This window comes from Micropterus salmoides, unplaced genomic scaffold (genome assembly GCF_014851395.1).
Source record: "Micropterus salmoides isolate LMB-PRFRI ecotype aquatic unplaced genomic scaffold, ASM1485139v1 Ms_hic_scaffold_12, whole genome shotgun sequence".
Taxonomy (NCBI): Eukaryota; Metazoa; Chordata; class Actinopteri; order Centrarchiformes; family Centrarchidae; genus Micropterus; species Micropterus salmoides.
This window is the reverse complement of record NW_024040263.1, coordinates 36087039-36105283: the sequence shown is the minus strand read 5'-3', so window position 1 is coordinate 36105283 and position 18245 is coordinate 36087039. Positions and strand designations below refer to the sequence as shown.

Genomic DNA, 18245 nt, shown 5'->3' with positions numbered 1-18245 from the left:
GAGCTACTTAACATTGGACATGAATGTTCATAGTCTGGAATTCCGCATAGGGAATTGGACACAATCTCATCCCCATCCCCAGTGAAAGAGTACACATTTTTTGACATTGAAAAAACTTTTATTAACCTTGTCATGTTTTTTTTTGTAAGTTTGTGTGTGTGTGTGTGTGTGTGTGTGTGTGTGTGTGTGTGTGTGTGTGTGTGTGTGTGTGTGTGTGTGTGTGTGTGTGTGGTGTGTGTGTGTGTGTGTGTGTGTGTGTGTGCGCGCGCGTGTGTGTGTGAAGGCATCTGCATTATCATTAGCAGGTGCTGTGTTAATGTTAATGATGACGGTTCCTTTTCCACCTCACAACCACAATGTTGCTGCTGAAACAAAAGAAGACGGTCAATTTGTATTGTGATGTACTGTATCTGTTTTCACCTCTGAAATGTGTGAAATTCTGTGATATGTAAACTTACAGAACCAGGCACAGCATCAGGAGGTGGATGAGACACCGCCTGGCCGCAGAACTTGCAGGCTATGAACTTGAGGTGCCGACTCCTTTTAGAACAACCTAACAATATTTCCATCACTAATATTAACAGCTGGAGGATGACGGTTCCTTTTCCACCTCACAACCACAATGTTGCTGCTGAAACAAAAGAAGACGGTCAATTTGTATTGTGATGTACTGTATCTGTTTTCACCTCTGAAATGTGTGAAATTGTGTGATATGTAAATTTACAGAACCAGGCACAGCATCAGGAGGTGGATGAGACACCGCCTGGCCGCAGAACTTGCAGGCTATGAACTTGAGGTGCCGACTCCTTTTAGAACAACCTAACAATATTTCCATCACTAATATTAACAGCTGGAGGATGACGGTTCCTTTTCCACCTCACAACCACAATGTTGCTGCCGAAACAAAAAAGACAGTCAATTTGTATTGTGATGTACTGTATCTGTTTTCACCTCTGAAATGTGTGAAATTGTGTGATATGTAAACTTACAGAACCAGGCACAGCATCAGGAGGTGGATGAGACACCGCCTGGCCGCAGAACTTGCAGGCTATGAACTTGAGGTGCCGACTCCTTTTAGAACAACCTAACAATATTTCCATCACTAATATTAACAGCTGGAGGATGACGGTTCCTTTTCCACCTCACAACCACAATGTTGCTGCTGAAACAAAAGAAGACGGTCAATTTGTATTGTGATGTACAGTATCTGTTTTCACCACCTTTGCATTTGTTGTATGTTTTGTTTTTTCTCCATCTCCTTAATCTATGCAGCTTCGTTCCTTGTGTTTATTTCACCTTCAGTTGTCTCCTCATGCCCTCTTTCTCCTTCGTCTTATCTGCAGTCATTCTGTTTATGAAAACGTCTGAAATGTCTGAAATGACATCCAAGCAAAGAAAAAAGTAAGAATTAAACCTTACACTCTTCTTAGCTTACAGAATCATATTTTTTTATATGTAATGCCATATTACTAAATATTTTCACAAAATTTACTTTCTTCCATTAGAAATTGTCCAGTACATAACCTCCATAAAACCTTAGATTTTACACTCTGTTCATGGATTAAACAAAAGGAGATGTAATCTCTCTCTAGCTCACTTTCTTAAGATACATATACTGATTTCTAATAAATCCCTTGAACAAATAGGTCTATTGGAAACAATTATTATAAATTATAGATAGAATATACTTTTCTGTAAGGAGGTACAAATAATCAGTAATTCTTGCTCGCAGGTGAATAAAACACCTCCACTAGCCTTGAGGTTATAGCTTGTTTGGCTGTAATTGTATCCATGTAACCAAAGCAAACCAATTGAATAATTTTAATTGACTTGATATAAAGCATACTCAATACATTAATATGTATGATTCAGTTCAATTTTATTTATATAGCGCCAAATCACAACAACAGTTATCTCACAGCGATTTTCATAAAAGAGCAGGTCTAGACCGTACTCTATGATGCTATTTACAGAAGCCCAACAGTTCCCACCAAGAGCAGCACTAGGAGAAGGAGGCAAGGAAAAAGAGGAGCTCAGTGCATCATAGGAAATCCCCCGGCAGTCTAGGCCTATAGCAGCATAACTAAGGGATGGTTCAGGACTCACCTGAGCCAGCCCTAACTATAAGCTTTATCAAAGAGGAAAGTCTTAAGCCTACTCTTAAATGTGGAGATGGTGTCTGCCTCCTGAACCCAAACTGGAACCTGGTTCCACAGGAGAGGAGCTTGATAGCTGAATGCTCTGGCTCCTAGTCTACTTTTGGAGACTCTAGGAACCACAAGTAACCCTGCATTCTGGGAGCGCAGTGCTCTGGTGGGGTAGTAAGGTACTATGAGCTCTTTAAGATAAGATGGTGCCTGACCATTAAGAGCTTTGTAGGTAAGAAGAATGAGATGACAGGAATCCACTGCAGCTCTCTTAAATAAAAACAAGTCTAAAACCCTTCTAATGCAATTTCTGAGTCTCTGGTAAAAGCCGAACATAAGGTGAAACACTTTCCAGGGGAAGTATTAGACTAATTTAATCCATCTGAACAGCTCTGGGGACTGAGGCAGGAAGATAATCAGGTCAGAGTGGGTGAAACACAATGCTGGGCATTATAAATTGGCCTTGAGGAATCAGCTGTAGTGGTACACAGTGACATCGGCTGCACATCCAGCAGAGTCTGGTCCTTTCTGGTCATTAAAGCTAATGAGTCCAGGCTCTCAGCATCACGATGGCTGTCAGCGCTGCGTCCCCACAGCAACAGTAAGGACAACAAGGTTCCGGAAGCTGACACAATCAAAAATACAGGGATGGGTCATTGAGGTTAGGCAGCATGTTCCTGCCATGTTTTGATAAGATCTTCAATACTGTCAGGTTAATGGGAAAGGTCAAGATGATTCCCTGCTGACACATTCGCTGAAGTCAGTCAGAGGCCATGTTCAAACCAAAGAAATGCAATGACATCCTTACTCTGCCGACAGCGATCTATTACTTTTTTCCTTTTTTCTGACAAATGCACTTATTGTAAGTCACTTTGGACAAAAGCGTCTTACTAAATGCCCTAAATATAAAATGTAAATGAGCGCCATTGACAAGATTAAATGCAATCAAGAAAGTCCAGTTTGAATAATACATCCATAACCTGAAGCACTTTTCACTTGGGGGAGCTCACAAGAGACAGATTTTTAATATGAAAAGTAAAAATCTAAGCATCAGAGGCTGGGACTTTAACTTTTAGTCTTACTTTTAGTCTGAGTCAAACTTAAAAAAAATGCTGGATTCTACAATTACCATAATTCAAGTAGATAGCATCTTTCATTAAACCCTTCTCGTCTTTCACATGCCCTCCATCTTTTAGAATCTACACCTCACACCACATGTGTTGTGGTGCTACAGAATCTCCCCACTACCTTGTGTTCTTTTGTTCCCCCCTTCCGTGTGTTTTCTGTCTGTCCTCCCTGTCTGTGTTTGTCTGGGCGTGGCTACACTCTCTGGCTCCAGCGGCTCACCTGGTCCTCATTCCACTAATCAAGCTCCTGCAGTATTTCAACCCCAGTCCTCCTCACATTCTTCGCCAGATCGTCAGTTAACCACATGTGGATCACACTACCTCTGGGAACTCTGCTGAACGCCACACCTCGCTCTGCTCACATCTTGCCTGGACAAACTCTCTTCCGTTGCACTTTTCAATAAAACCCTTTGTTACCCCTTCGAACTGTTCCGAGTCTGCCTTTGAGTCCTTAAGTTCTTGTATTATGACAACATGTCAGGCTTTCTGTCAAAAAGCAAACAAAGGTCACTCAAACAGTATTGTCTCTTCCATATCCATTATCCTTGCCTGATATTTACCAAACGAAGCATGAGTTTAACATAATGTGTAGCTCCACACAGATTCCGAATGGTGCTGTTGACAGTGCTGAGCGTGGGACTCCAGATGAGGTAAGATTTTAGAACTTCTTGAGGGCCTGTACCAGTGAGCTATCAATGGGTGCAAATGTTTTTTTTATGTAGAACTTATGTTTACTATATATATATATATATAGTAAGATACTGTGTTGGAATCTGAGTTTAATTGATGGCTTAGCGCTGCCTTTAGTTTGAGATGCAACAGCTGTGTTGTCAAATGGATTAGTGTCAACAGTAAATGTGATGTTGCCTCCTGACTGGCAAGTTTACCATGTCTCTGTAAATATCTGAATAAAATAAGCATCTATTTGTAACATTGTTGATAATCTGAGCTGCTCTGTGATCAGTCAGATAGGCAGCAGGGGAGGAAGGCCTGTCCAGAATTGACAGGTGCAGTCGCTGGTTTTGGAATGTAACTGAAATAAGAGGATGAAATAAATCCCTATGCTGCTTTTGAAATGTTGAATAATATGTTTTGGAGTATCAAGTTCAACATATGTCAGATCATCAAATTCTTATTAACTTAAATGAGTGACTGCATGTTGCCCTAAAAATCCTTATTTGAGCTTCCATACAGAGAAAAATGAGTTGGTGGTGACAAAGATAAAATTATATTTATTATAATTATATATTATTATTATAATAATTGTATTTCTTAACCATAATGTCTTGTATGTAATTTTATCTTGTGATTTTATACCTGTGATTATTTTTAAGGCTGACTTTTTTACACTTGGCTGGGGGACTACCGATGAAAATTAGCACTTTTTAGCTAACTTGGGTACATTTACATTGTTTTAATGTTGATTAATGTACACTGTCCCCTTTTAAATAAAAAATAAAATAAAAAAAAAAACATTTCAAACCGATGGTAAATGCAAAATGTAAATGCTCCGTACTTGTATAGCGCCTTTCTAGTCTTTTCGACCACTCAAAGCGCTTTTACACTACATCTGCATTCACCATTCATACACATTCATACACTGAGCCTAAGTGCTCAAACGGAAACTAACATTCATACACTGAGCCTAAGTGCTCGAACGGAAACTAACACATACACATTCATACACTGGCGGAACAGCCGCCAGGGGCAATGGTTCATTTATCTATAGGTGATTACCACAAGTGTGCTTTAGCTCACTTTACAGAGACAGAAAAGTCAATAATAAACGGCCATAGTTTAACTAATCAGCAGTTAGAGAGAAAAACAATAGAAGTTGTAGAGAACGGGAAACTAATAGTCTGTGAACCTCTGATGAAAATAGTCTTGACTGGCTGTAAATGTGAATGGTCAGTAGACCAATAGCAGTGGGAGGTTGGGGGCTGACTAATGCTTTAGCAAGTTAATGGGGCCCATTAATAAGGACTTGGTTTGTGGGCAGGTAGAAAGGCTTAAAGCCTATAGGTTCTGTATAACAGCAAGGAGAAATAAAAATGAACAGTAATTCATCTTCTGTGGTTAGCGCTCTATTGAGATAAATGCATGAAAAAAGACTAAATAAAATGTGAATCACATTCATTGCCCTTGAATCTTCAACATTTACATTGTGTGCGTTTATGCAGCCACGGAGCTCTTTGATGATCATGTACCTTAAACTCCATGGGCGTGTACTTCTCATTGTTTGGCGAGATGTTGTCCTTGTAGTTAAGGTGGTTCAAGGTGGTGGGGTGAATGATGGCGGACTCCTGCAAAGGCTTATGGAAATGTTGACAGTAGACGTGGATCAGAAAGGACAGCAGTGCTGCCCCGAAGAAACAGGAAACGCCGGTAGCAATTAGGTGGATGGAGGTGAATGCTGGGAAATGAAGAAGATAGTGGACTGTAAAGGCTCACCATCCATTATCACATCCTATTTTGTATCCTATTCTGTTTTAAATTATTCCGATTTAAGATTTCAGGTAATGTTTTACATGTGATGTGATCTAATACAGTCTGGTGTTTTCATGTGCATTTAATTGGAATAGATGTGTGACATACATGCATTTGTCCTCCTCCTCAGTAGCTACTTTTCAGCACCATTGGATTTTAAGTTTGTTCAATGTTTTGGGCTTTCACGGCTTTGTTAATTTTTTTGTGGACTTGTTTAAATAAGTTGTAATTTCTTATATTTTCATAGTCTATGTGTCAAGTAACGATCAGTTCTATAAGTATCAAAAGCGAACTTTCTGCAGAGGGCCAGTTTTAGAGACACCAGTTCACCTAGCCTGCATGTCTTTGGATGGTGAGAGGAAGCCGGAGCACTCGGAGAGAACCCACGTGGAGAACATGCAAACTCCACACAGAAAGGCCGGGGAAACTGGTTTGAACCCACGACCCTCTTTGCTGTCAGGCGTGTCTATAATTTATAATATGCTTAATAATTGTATTTTCTTACTTCATATATGATCAGTTCACTATTTATAAATTAAGTATTATTTTAATGAAAAACCATTTATGTACAAGTTGTTAATGGTTCATAAGATCATTTGGAAAGTTTAAGAAGAGTATTACATAACTGCCTGTTTTGATACTTTCCCACGAAAGAATATAAACAATTTCAGCATAACTCGTAAATCTACCAGTGGCAAAGCCCAAAGGATGCCACTAAGACTACCCGAAAGATGCCCCAGCTAACTTCACAGGGTAAAATGCTCAACGTTACAGGCCTGGTATTAATTCTGGTAGTTACTAATGGTTAGTAAAGTATTTTGCGTGAGCTCATATAAAGTGAGGAGTATGTAGTGAACAACGGTGTGGATTTGTGCATTTTATATTGAATAAATTTGGAGCTACCCTAAATTCCTTTCTCCTCCCCAGAGAAGAAGGGGAGGGGTCAAAGTTGCTTTCTCTAAGTGCTATCCCGACCATAAAACTGGCACCTTTTTGATTCCGAAGCTGATAACGCAGGGCCTGACTGTTAAACTGACAAAGGGACACGAGCCAGCCATTGGCATCTCCCTAAACAGCCTATCAAAACTGCCCCCCACACACACACACGTTTCCGTGGCAACTGACTATTTTGTTTTATTACCACATCAAAAAGGAAAACCCCTGTCTCACCCAAGTGTGACATGGTCCAGACACTGAACTTTCAATGTAAAAGGACTGCAGTCTCCAAAGACTCAAAGCATTTAATTGAGTTAATTAAATCTTTAGTTACCTGATTACGTTTGCCTGTATTTGAGTAGTTATGTTAACTGTTGTTGCTATCTGTTGTTGATATTAGTGCTGAAAAGAAGTTACTTGTGCAGTGTTTTTATTTTCAGCAAGACACTCCTTCATCTAATGTAATCAATGCTTGTTCATAATACTTTCCTACAAAATTCCTTTAGAAATGATGACAAAGGAATGTTTTACTACACTCTTAATCGCCAGCTTGAATTTAAGGATGAATCAACAATATTCCCAGTTCCTAAGGAGAGACGATCTTTGATTTAATCCAAGCTTTCCTCATGTAACCTGAGCTCCCCCAAAGGGACGAAATAAGTATTACATGCCCTCGTCGGAAATGCCGTTAAATGTATAAATATCCTGACCAATAATGTGACAATTGTTTCCTGTTACCAGATGCCTAGAACAGTACAACCGTTCAACCATTGAGGTTCGATTGTGGAAAATATTTGATTATAATACGTGCAAATAGATTAAGTTTAGAAATGCAGTCCCTTGGGAAACCTGAGACGCCCCCTGGGGAACCACGCCCCAGGCAACAAAAGAGCGACACGCGACCTCGCTCCTCTCTTCGCTGTCCGCTCTCTTCCACTCTGCTCGGCCCTCTGGACGCTTCTGCACGCGTGTGGCGTGCCTCGCCAGGCAACGCCCAGACTCGGCCAGCGAAACAAACAGGCCCTTTTGTTCGCCTGAAGCTACACACCTGAAGTGCCGCGACATCGATCTGCCTTCAGTTTGTTTCATTTTCTTTATTTCTTTTGTTTGTTAAAGTTATCAGTCGTTTAAGTTACACTGGACTAATTCAGGAACGACCAAGTTCCATTTTAAGCCTTTTTCGTCAAGCCAACTTCACCGAGGTCAGACCAAGCCACGTGGTCTCGCCAGCTACAACCAAGGAAACCAGCAAACAGCCGAATTGCCAGACGGAGGAGGCGTTTTCAATCGGACACGGAGAACCCCGGAGAATCCCTAGCAAAAAGCCAGGATCGGGCAGCTAGCGTGGGACCCGTGCAACAGGCCAAAAGCAGGCTGTCGACAAGCAGTAAGACTTAACACACGTTCTGTGATCAGATGTCCATTTTAACTCCTAAAATCACAGCATTAGTTTACTTTCATTAGCTCTTCTATGCCGTATGAGTCAAATGCTTCCCACAGTCGAACCTCCAGGCTCATTGTTCAGCAAATGTTTATGTTCCCTGTATCCAACCATCTTTTTATCACCTTAGTTAGAGAATAAATTCACTGTAATATAGTCAAGAGCTGTGTGTGTTGCCTATTTATAGTTCCTGCCAAGAGAATTGACCCTTTAGATATGAGACTGACTGACTGATTTAAGATAATTGAGCGATTATTAACTAACTGATCACTAGTAATAATTGTATAATTATTCAAAACTACCTAGAGGTCCGGAGACTCTAGGATTATAACAACTCCGGTGGTGCCCTTAACAAGGAAATTTTGATTTTATTAATTTTAATTCATAATTGGGTATCAATTCTCATAAATTTATTAAAATGCATAACTAATAAATTTAGGTCTGCTACAAGTATCTATACCTCATTAACAATTTACCTTCAACAGCATGCAGCAAAATAAGAGAGAGTTCCAAATTACTTTGCTAGTGCTTTGTCTTTCAAACTTGCTATCATTATCACTCCAAAGCTGTAGCCTAGTCTTAAACTTGTGAGTCTTAAAACTTTAATCCTTCTAGAGTCTGTGTCTCTTCTTCTCTGTCCTCCCTATTTCTGGTGTAGCATAGGCTGTGCAGGGTGAATTGAGGAATGTGCTCCACCCCCCGCACCTCCTTCCCTCCCTCTGTTTTCTCAATGAGCCACATCAAGTTGTGTGTTTTAACTGTCATGAGCATCTTCAGGTAATCTTGCGTTCAATTATATAAAATGTCTTATTACACTAGTGCAGTCATTTAAACTTTCTCTTAGGGGAATTCAGGTTTGTCTGTGGTGCTTGGTCATTTGGTGAAGTAGGCCTTTTTAAAGGGCCTTCATCTTTATCTTATTTTGTATTTGCTCTTCATAATTATAAATCAGGACTAAAATGCGCAGCAGCATGCAAATATTTTTTAAGTAATCACTAAAACAGGTTTATCAACTTTTACTAAACCTTTGGAATAATTCTGTCCCCAAATATTGTGAAATGAAATTGACCAGTTATAGACAAGATTGCTATCAATTTTGCAATGTACTTGTTTCTAAATTTTATAGGATTGCATTTTATTTATTGACTGCATTACAGAAACGTCCATTGTTGGCTGGCATGTAATGACACAGAGTTCCCTCTTAGTTCCTTCTTAGCTAGCATGGAGCGACACTCCAGCATGGATGAATTAAAGAATGGGGTATTTCTATTAAGAGAATATTGTAATCTAAACTAAATATTTCATTTTTAGTTACACTTACAAAATAAGGACAATTCTTATGTAGCACAAAAAAAAAAAAAACTACAAGTGTTAACAGCGTCCAAATAACTCTAAATGTAGTCTTTCAGTAACATATAGACAATGTCCCTCATTCTAAACTAAAGCCTTACTCATAACTAAGTCACTAGTCATGCTAACAGGCCTCCTCTTTCCCTTTAGTAAAAAAAAAAGATAGAATTATAAAAAAATATAGTTTACAACTTCATCAACTGGAAACTTCAAGAGCTAAAGTTTGATCCTTCTACTGAGAACCAGCTGCCTTTTGCTAATTAGGCTTTATTAGACTATTACAGAGGTCATGAAATCCAGAACCCTTCCTTGGGGATGAAGTATTCAAATGCTAGTTAACTACTTTGTTGACATAACAGGACAGTAGTTTTCTGTTGAAAATAAAACAGAAGTTTATAATAAATCTCCTACAGGTAAAAGAATAAAAATCAGCTTCTTTATTTTGGCTCAACCGTGATCTGTGCTAATAACACTTATTGCACGTTCCAAAGCTCAACAGGAACCAGCAGCTTCAACAACAAAAGTCTGTAACAATATCTATCATATGGCTTTTTATTTTTTATGTAATGCCCAGATTTACCACGGGGTTCTTGACTAGCCAGAACAGGATGTTCAGCAGTCTTACACTGTTTCATTGCAGGTCTTGCATTCAACCATAGTGGCTAGTTTGCCCTTGACAATAAGGTTTTAGTAAAAAGTCTCATCACTGCTGCAACCTCTTTTTTGAGACCATGCTGTTTCTATTTTTTTTTTTCTAGTGCCCCCTTCCATAGCATTTTTCAGAGACACTACAAAAGAGGAAAACAGATTGCCATCGATAACCCGAACTCTAGGGTTAACTCGTAATTTTCATTACATTTGTTATGTAGTAAATCTACAACTGCAAAGCAATTTAGTGATCACTACCATGTAGTGATCAAATGCCAATGCTCTCTCTCTCTTCCCCATATTTAAAATGTGTAAAACTAATACCGCAAAACTCATCAGGATCAATCTTCTGTGTGTAAGTTAACATGTTGCAAATTTTACCCTTGCTACTAAGAGTTAGTACAGGACACGCAACATTAGTCCTCATTTTCTGAGCTGCTTTCTGAACTGCTTTTGTCAAACTTTGTGAGACGTGAAAACATTAATTTCACCCCCACAATGTTTCTACATCACTGAAAAGAGCATGTGAAAATCTAGTTTTGGGGAGAAGTCTGTTTTTGCTTGTGATAAGCTAGCCCAAATCACACCCTCAAAACTTCTAGTTTCACATTAAAAAAAAATCCTGCCCCGTCTTCATACTATTTACTTGTTTTGTGAAGCACATGCAGGAAGGATTGAATTACAATCAGCAGTGGTTTTACATGTCAACATTAGGTTATTGCAGAACAACAAAGAAGCCCCCTGCTGTGAAGAAGCATTTTGAGTAACAGAATTACATATCATGACAAATACATTAGTATGTACCACCGGTTGTTGTGGCACTAAAAACTGAGTTGATGGCTCACTATGACTCTGAACTGATAGTAAAACACATACTTTTGTATTTGTATTGTGTATTTACCATGGGGTTCATGCCCTTCCCTTCTCATGTTCGCCTGTTTGTCCCTCTTGTCTGTGTTCTTGTTACACGGTGCAAAAGAAAAAATCTTATCCATTCTAACCAAAACAATACATATGTATAAATATTTACAACTTTACTATAAGTGTTATGTCAGGATACTGGACAGGATATTATAAATCTAAAACTTCAAAGCAATGTTAATTACATTTTCATTGGCTTCAGAGTTTTCTACAGCAGCTGGCTAGGAGGTGTATTAAGTCATCTGGAAAGGGACATCATGAAAGTGATGGCAATTTTTAGTGAAGTTATATGTTATGGGCACTTATCAGACCAAATAGCAGTCTAAAGTGAAAAGGGCAAATGCTTGAGTGACAAAAACAATGCAAAGCAGGAGAGCAAGAGTCAGAGAGACCAAACTGACATAGGTTTATATGGGGACAAGCAGCTGTACTGTCCAACAAAATACTAATGATGACACTAATTTTAAATTTAAAGTTTGGCACAGCCATGCTTCTGTCTGTAGAATCCACCGTTGTACTGGAAATAGGTGGTGTTTAGACAGAGGTCGAGTAATTTGCAGATTTGGTCAGGGCTGAGGCTAGTTCTGTTGTCCAGGGTGTTGTCTTGTGTTAGCCGTTTCCTAACGGTTTCTACTGCCTCTATGGTGGGGATGCAGGTGAACAAACGTAACCTATTGGCCTCAGGTGAAGATACCAACGATGGTCGTTCAGTCTTGGCCACAGGTAGTCTTAACGACTGTCGTCACAGCAACAAGGAACACTAACGAACCAGCGGTATCGATGACCCGGGCCAACGACCCCACTGAGGTTAAATAGCTGAGTTTCCCTGCCAGTCAGTCAGAACTGAAGAAGTCCTTTGGATAAGGGACGAAACGTCTTCCAGTATCTTCAACCAAGTCCAGTTGCCCTTCATTTTAACCTTCGTTGGATTTTAATATTAAGTTCTTCTGAGGGTTGCAAATATTTTGAACGTCCTGCTGTGCTTTCCCATGAACTAGTCTGATTGACTGTAAGAATCAGGTACATATTCCTCCTCTGATAAATTCTATTCACTTGGACTTGGTTCTTAAAAAAAGCTTAAAAAGGTCTTAGTGAGTACATAACTTTGAGAATAATTCCGTAATGACACTTACGAGCCTACCTAACTAATAACATGTTTAAGCTTAAATATAGATTTTTGCTGTTGAAAGTAAATAACAAAACTCATTGTATCACGCATAATCTATACTGATAATCATTTAGATGCTTAATTTGGTTGTTTGTTTTGAAGCATGTGCAATTCATCGGTTGGGTTGATTTTTCACTTCACTTTAATTGAGGTGCAAATTGATGTTTATGTGTCTCTTTGTTATTTATCAAGAAAATTAGTACTAAAACTTTGCAAAGAGGTACAAACATAAGATTCTAAAATGGGAGACTGTATAGTTTGTACATGGAAGCCAATTTGACTTTTTATATGATGTATGCGTTTAAAGTAATTCAGATTGTTTGTGAAGAAAATGGTTGCTGCAAACTTGTTGGATTGCAACCTGCAAGACTTAAGATAGTTGAATAGACTGCTGAAAGTGTTAATATTTGTCTAGATACCGTTTGGTCCACACTGTCTTTGGTGTGCATTTTGGTGCCATCCATGTTGACTTCAATGTTCATGTGCACTAGAGTAGCTCTAAGTTCTTCACCAAATTAGAAGTGTAATTTGCTAATGAAAATGTAATTTCATAATCAATACTGTTGTCAGCACAACGGTCAACTTGAGGAGGGCTCCTCAGCAGTACCAGCCTTGGAAAATGTGCCAGATGAACCCTTTCCCCTCTTATGTGGCGTGGTGTGAGATGTAAAGGGGAGTATTTTAATAAATAAATGTTGCATTCATGAATGCTCAACCTTAAACATAATAAGTAATAGTCTTATCTTCTGTAAGAATGCTATTTCAGTGAAGGTGGTAGTTAAGTGTTTTAATTTAACTTTTTTAAATCTTTGGTTCACCAATATACAGTCTATTGGAACTTGATACGTGCAAAGCAACAAATATTATATTTACAGAGGGTAAAAACTTCCTTGTGGTGTTAATTAATTGTCATTCTTCATATGCATCACTTTACAAATTTCTACAATAATCCTCAAGGGTGGGTTCAGGGGTTAGCCGTTACTTCTGGTACAACCAGATTATTATATAGTCTGTAGTTCCAAACTCTTGTCTCTCTGGCTGATAAAAATAGGTTCCTGTTTCGAAAACGAACTCTGTCTGATAAACCCAGACCGTTTTTAACAACCGGAGTCTGGGTTATAGATAACTCTATTCCATAACTGGTCTACAAGATTACCTGAAGATGCTAATGACAGTTAAAACACACAACTTGATGTGGCTCATTGAGAAAACAGAGGGAGGGAGGGAGGGAAGGAGGTGCGGGGGGTGGAGCACATTCCTCAATTCAACCTGCACAGCCTATGCTACACCAGAAAGAGGGAGGACAGAGAAGAAGACACAGACTCTAGGATTAAAGTTTTAAGACTCACTAGTTTAAGACTAGGCTACAGCTTTGGAGTGATAATGATGGCAAGTTTGTAAGACAAAGCACTAGCAAAGATTTTACAAAGTTTAATTTTGGAGCTCACTCTTATTTTGCTGCATGCTGTTGAAGGTAATTTATAATGCTGTTTAATTTTAACTCACTGTTATACTATTTTACTGTAATTATTTCATTTTATTCTTTAATGATGGTAAGTTTGTCCCACAAAGCTTTAGCAAAGATTTTACAAAGTTTAATTTTGGAGCTCTCTTATTTTGCTGCATGCTGTTGAAGGTAATTTATAATGCTGTTTAATTTTAACTCACTGTTATACTATTTTACTGTAATTATTTCATTTTATTCTTTAATGATGGTAAGTTTGTCCCACAAAGCTTTAGCAAAGATTTTGAAGGTAATTTATAATGCTGTTTAATTTTTACTCACCGTTATACCATTTTACTGCTTTACTGTCATTATTTCAATTTATTCTTCACTTGTTTAATAATAAAGACTGACATGATTCCAAATCAATGAAGAAACCTCCTACTGATCCTTTGCTGGCCCCGGAGATTCCTCCTTTACTTATAACTCACTGCTATACTTTTTTAATGATAAATTTATTGCCATAAATTGGGGCAGCTGTGGCTCAGGAGGTAGAGCGGGTTGGCCGTTAATCGGAAGGTCGGCGGTTCAATCCCTGGCTCCCCCTGGTTGCGTGTCGAAGTGTCCTTGGGCAAGATACTGAACCCCAAATTGCCCCTGTCGGCTGTTCCGCCAGTGTATAAGTGAGTGTGAATGTTAGTTTCCGTTTGAGCACTTAGGCTCAGTGTATGAATGTGTGTGACTGGTGAATGCAGATGTAGTGTAAAAGCGCTTTGAGTAGTCGAAAAGACTAGAAAGGCGCTTTACAAGTACGGAGCATTTACATAAACACCTACTAGTTAATTCATTCAAGTTTTATTACTTAATAAAGTCTTTAAATCAATGAAAAACCGCCGGGACCGGAAATAGCTGTCAAAAATGAGTTTGATGGAATGTCATGGATAATTCTCTCTGATAATCATGGCCTGTACCAGAAGCTGGGTGGCGTACTGAGTGAGGTAGGGCCTAATTTTCCTTATGTTGTATAGAGCAAAGCGGCACGACCGAGAGACAGCAGCAACATGGTCTGAAAAGGACAGCTGGTCATCAATCATGACACCCATGTTTCTCACCACCTTGGTTGGAGTGATGGTTGAGGAGTCAATTTGTAGTTTGATGTTATGGTGGATAGATTGCTTGGCTGGAATGATCAAGAGTTCAGTCTTAGAGGGGTTTAGTTGAAGGTGGCAAACCTTCATCCATGCAGATATGTCCGAGAGACAGTTCGTGATCCGCGCTGAGACGGTGGGATCGCCTGGCCCTTCTCAGGGCTATCCAATCCCTGTACATCCAAAGCGAGAGCTGTGTCCGATTAGCACCTCTAAAATCTATGGCCATGGTTACCCCAGGTGAAGGAGTTCAAGTACCTCGTGGTCTTGTTCAAGAGTGAGGGGAGACTGGAGCAGAAGATTGGCCGGAGAATCGGAGCAGCGGGGGCGGTATTGCACTCGCTTTACCGCACCATTGTGACGAAAAGAGAGCTGAGTCGTAAGGCAAAACTCTCGATCTACCGGTCGATTTTCGCTCCTATCCTCACCTGTGGTCATGAAGGCTGGGTCATGACCGAAAGAACGAAATCGCGGGTACAAGCAGCCGAAATGGGTTTCCTCAGGTGGGTGGCTGGTGTCCTTTGCGTTGATTTGGGCTCTGGTAAGGATGCCTCCTGGACGCCTCCCTAGGGAGGTGTTCCAGGCACGTCCAGCTGGGAGGAGGCCTTGGGGAAGACCCAGGAGTAGGTGGAGAAATTATATCTCCACACTGGCCTGGGAACGCCTCGGGATCCCCCAGTCTGGTTAATGTGGCTCGGGAAAGAGAAGTTTGGGGTTCCCTGCTGGAGCTGCTCCCCCCTGCGACCCGATCCCGGATAAGCGGATGAAGATGGATGGATGGAGTCACAGCCAATAATCATGCATTGCTATTTAACATTTAAAAAATTCAATAAAAAAAATATTCCTGTACAACATGTCCTTAGTGACCTCTGTGACACTATTTTCAAGTTATTTCACTGACTGCAGCATTATTTTACAATTAAATACTATAGTCAGAGCCAGTATTCTTGTACAACATGTCCTGAGGGACCTCTAATAGTCACAGAGGTCCCTCAGGACATGTTGTACAAGAATATATAATAAGTTTGCTGAAAACAATTTGATTCTATTGTTTTATGGAATTTTTAATATAGGTCTAATTCACTGTGTATGCGAAAAGGCTTTGCCTATTGTAACTAATTCTGAAATAATGCTGCAGTCAAATAACTTGAAAATAGTCACAGAGGTCCCTCAGGACATGTTGAACAAGATTACAGTGGAGTTTACTGAAAACTGTTTGATTCTCTTTTTTTATGAAATTTTTAATATAGGTCTAATTTGCTGCATATGCGAAAAGGCTCTGACTATAGTATTTAATTGTAAAATAACTTGAAAATAGTGTTTGATGTGGATAATGTAGTGAACAACGATGTGGATTTGTGCATTTTATATTGAATGAATGTGGAGCTACCCTAAATTCCTTTCTCCTCCCCAGAGAAGAAGGGGAGGGGTCAAAGTTGCTTTCTCTAAGTGCTATCCCGACCATAAAACTGGCACCATTTTGATTCCGAAGCTGATAACGCGGGGCCTGACTGTTAAACTGACAAAGGGACACGAGCCAGCCATTGGCATCTCCCTGAACAGCCTATCAAAACTTACCCCACCACACACGTTTCCGTGGAAACTGACCTTATTCTTTGTTTTATTACCACATCAAAAGGATACTCCTTGTCTCACCTAAGTGTGACATGGTCCAGACACTGAACTTTGGATGACAAAGGACTGCATTCTCCAAAAGACTCAAAGCATCTAATTAAATTTAATTAAATCTTTAGTTACCTGAATATGTTTGCCTCTATTTGAGTAGTTATGTTAACTGTTGTTGCTATCTGTTGATATTAGTGCTGAAAAGAAGTTACTTGTGCAGTGTTTTTATTTTCAGCAAGACACTCCTTCATCTAATGTAATCAATGCTTGTTCATAATACTTTCTTACAAAATCCCTTTAGAAATGATGACAAAGAAATGTTTTACTACACTCTTAATCGCCAGCTTGAATTTAAGGATGAATCAACAATATTCCCAGTTCCTAAGGAGAGACGATCTTTGATTTAATCCAAGCTGTCCTCATGTAACCTGAGCTCCCCCAAGTGGACGAAATAAGTATTACATGCCCTCGTCGGAAATGCCGTTTAAATGTATAAATACCCTGACCAATAATGTGACAATTGTTTCCTGTTACCAAATACTTAGAACAGTACAACCGTTCAACCATTGAGGTTCGATTGTGGAAAATATTTGATTATAATACGTGCAAATAGATTTCTTTTCTTTAGACATTAAGTTTAGAAAGGCAGTTCCTGGGGAAACCTGAGACGCCCCCTGGGGAACCACGCCCCAGGCAACAAAAGAGCGACACGCGACCTGCTCGCTCTCTTCACTCTTCCCTCCTCTCGCTCTTCCACTCTGCCCTCTGGATGCTTCGGCACGCACAGCGTGCCTCGCCAGGCAACGCCCAGACTCGGCCAGCGAAACAAACAGGCCCTTTTGTTCGCCTGAAGCTACACACCTGAAGTGCCGAGACATCGATCTGCCTTCAGTTTGTTTTATTTTCCTTATTTCTTTTGTTTGTTAAAGTTATGAGTCCGTTAAGTTACACTGGACTAATTCAGGAACGACCAAGTTCCATTTTAAGCCTTTTTCGTCAAGCCAACTTCACCGAGGTCAGACCAAGCCACGTGGTCTCGCCAGCTACAACCAAGGAAACCAGCAAACAGCCGAATTGCCAGACGGAGGAGGCGTTTTCAATCGGACACGGAGAACCCCGGAGAATCCCTAGCAAAAAGCCAGGATCGGGCAGCTAGCGTGGGACCCGTGCAACAGGCCAAAAGCAGGCTGTCGACAAGCAGTAAGACTTAACACACGTTCTGTGATCAGATGTCCATTTTAACTCCTAAAATCACAGCATTAGTTTACTTTCATTAGCTCTTCTATGCCGTATGAGTCAAATGCTTCCCACAGTCGAACCTCCAGGCTCATTGTTCAGCAAATGTTTATGTTCCCTGTATCCAGCCATCTTTTTATCACCTTAGTTAGAGAATAAATTCACTGTAATATAGTCAAGAGCTGTGTGTGTTGCCCATTTCTAGTTCCTGCCAAGAGAATTGACCCTTTAGATATGAGACTGACTGACTGATTTAAGATAATTGAGCAATTCTTAACTAACTGATCACTAGTAATAATTGTATAATTATTCAAAACTACCTAGAGGTCCGGAGACTCTAGGATTATAACAACTCCGGTGGTGCCCTTTACGAGGAAATTCTGATTTTATGAATAATAATTCATAATTGGGTATCAATTCTCATAAATTTATTAAAATGCATAACTAATAAATTTAGGTCCACTACAATAAAATGGTTGGTTTGAGCTTCTAGCTGAGCCTCCTTGCTTCACAGAGGTGTGTAGCATGGATAGGGTGATGCAATGCTAGTTTCAAACATGAATTTT

At 39.7% G+C, this 18245-nt stretch overlaps 1 protein-coding gene across 7 annotated transcripts in view; it reads right to left on the bottom strand.

The window, feature by feature from the left end:
- Positions 1 to 237: 237 nt before the first annotated feature.
- Positions 238 to 18245, bottom strand: part of LOC119899909 (semaphorin-5B-like) — a 149617-nt gene continuing 131609 nt past the window's right edge. Inside the window, exons 16-21 of one of the 7 annotated variants that reach the window (XM_038714740.1) lie at positions 5482 to 5687; positions 1297 to 1373; positions 990 to 1162; positions 725 to 894; positions 459 to 631; positions 238 to 365 (exon numbers count right to left, since the gene is read on the bottom strand). In XM_038714740.1, coding sequence (XP_038570668.1) covers positions 1353 to 1373; positions 5482 to 5687 — 227 coding nt within the window. In that variant the 3' untranslated portion in view covers positions 238 to 365; positions 459 to 631; positions 725 to 894; positions 990 to 1162; positions 1297 to 1352. The remainder of the gene's footprint in view (positions 366 to 458; positions 632 to 724; positions 895 to 989; positions 1163 to 1296; positions 1374 to 5481; positions 5688 to 18245) is intronic. The other 6 variants (XM_038714742.1, XM_038714741.1, XM_038714743.1 and 3 more) reach the window with 6 other exon arrangements.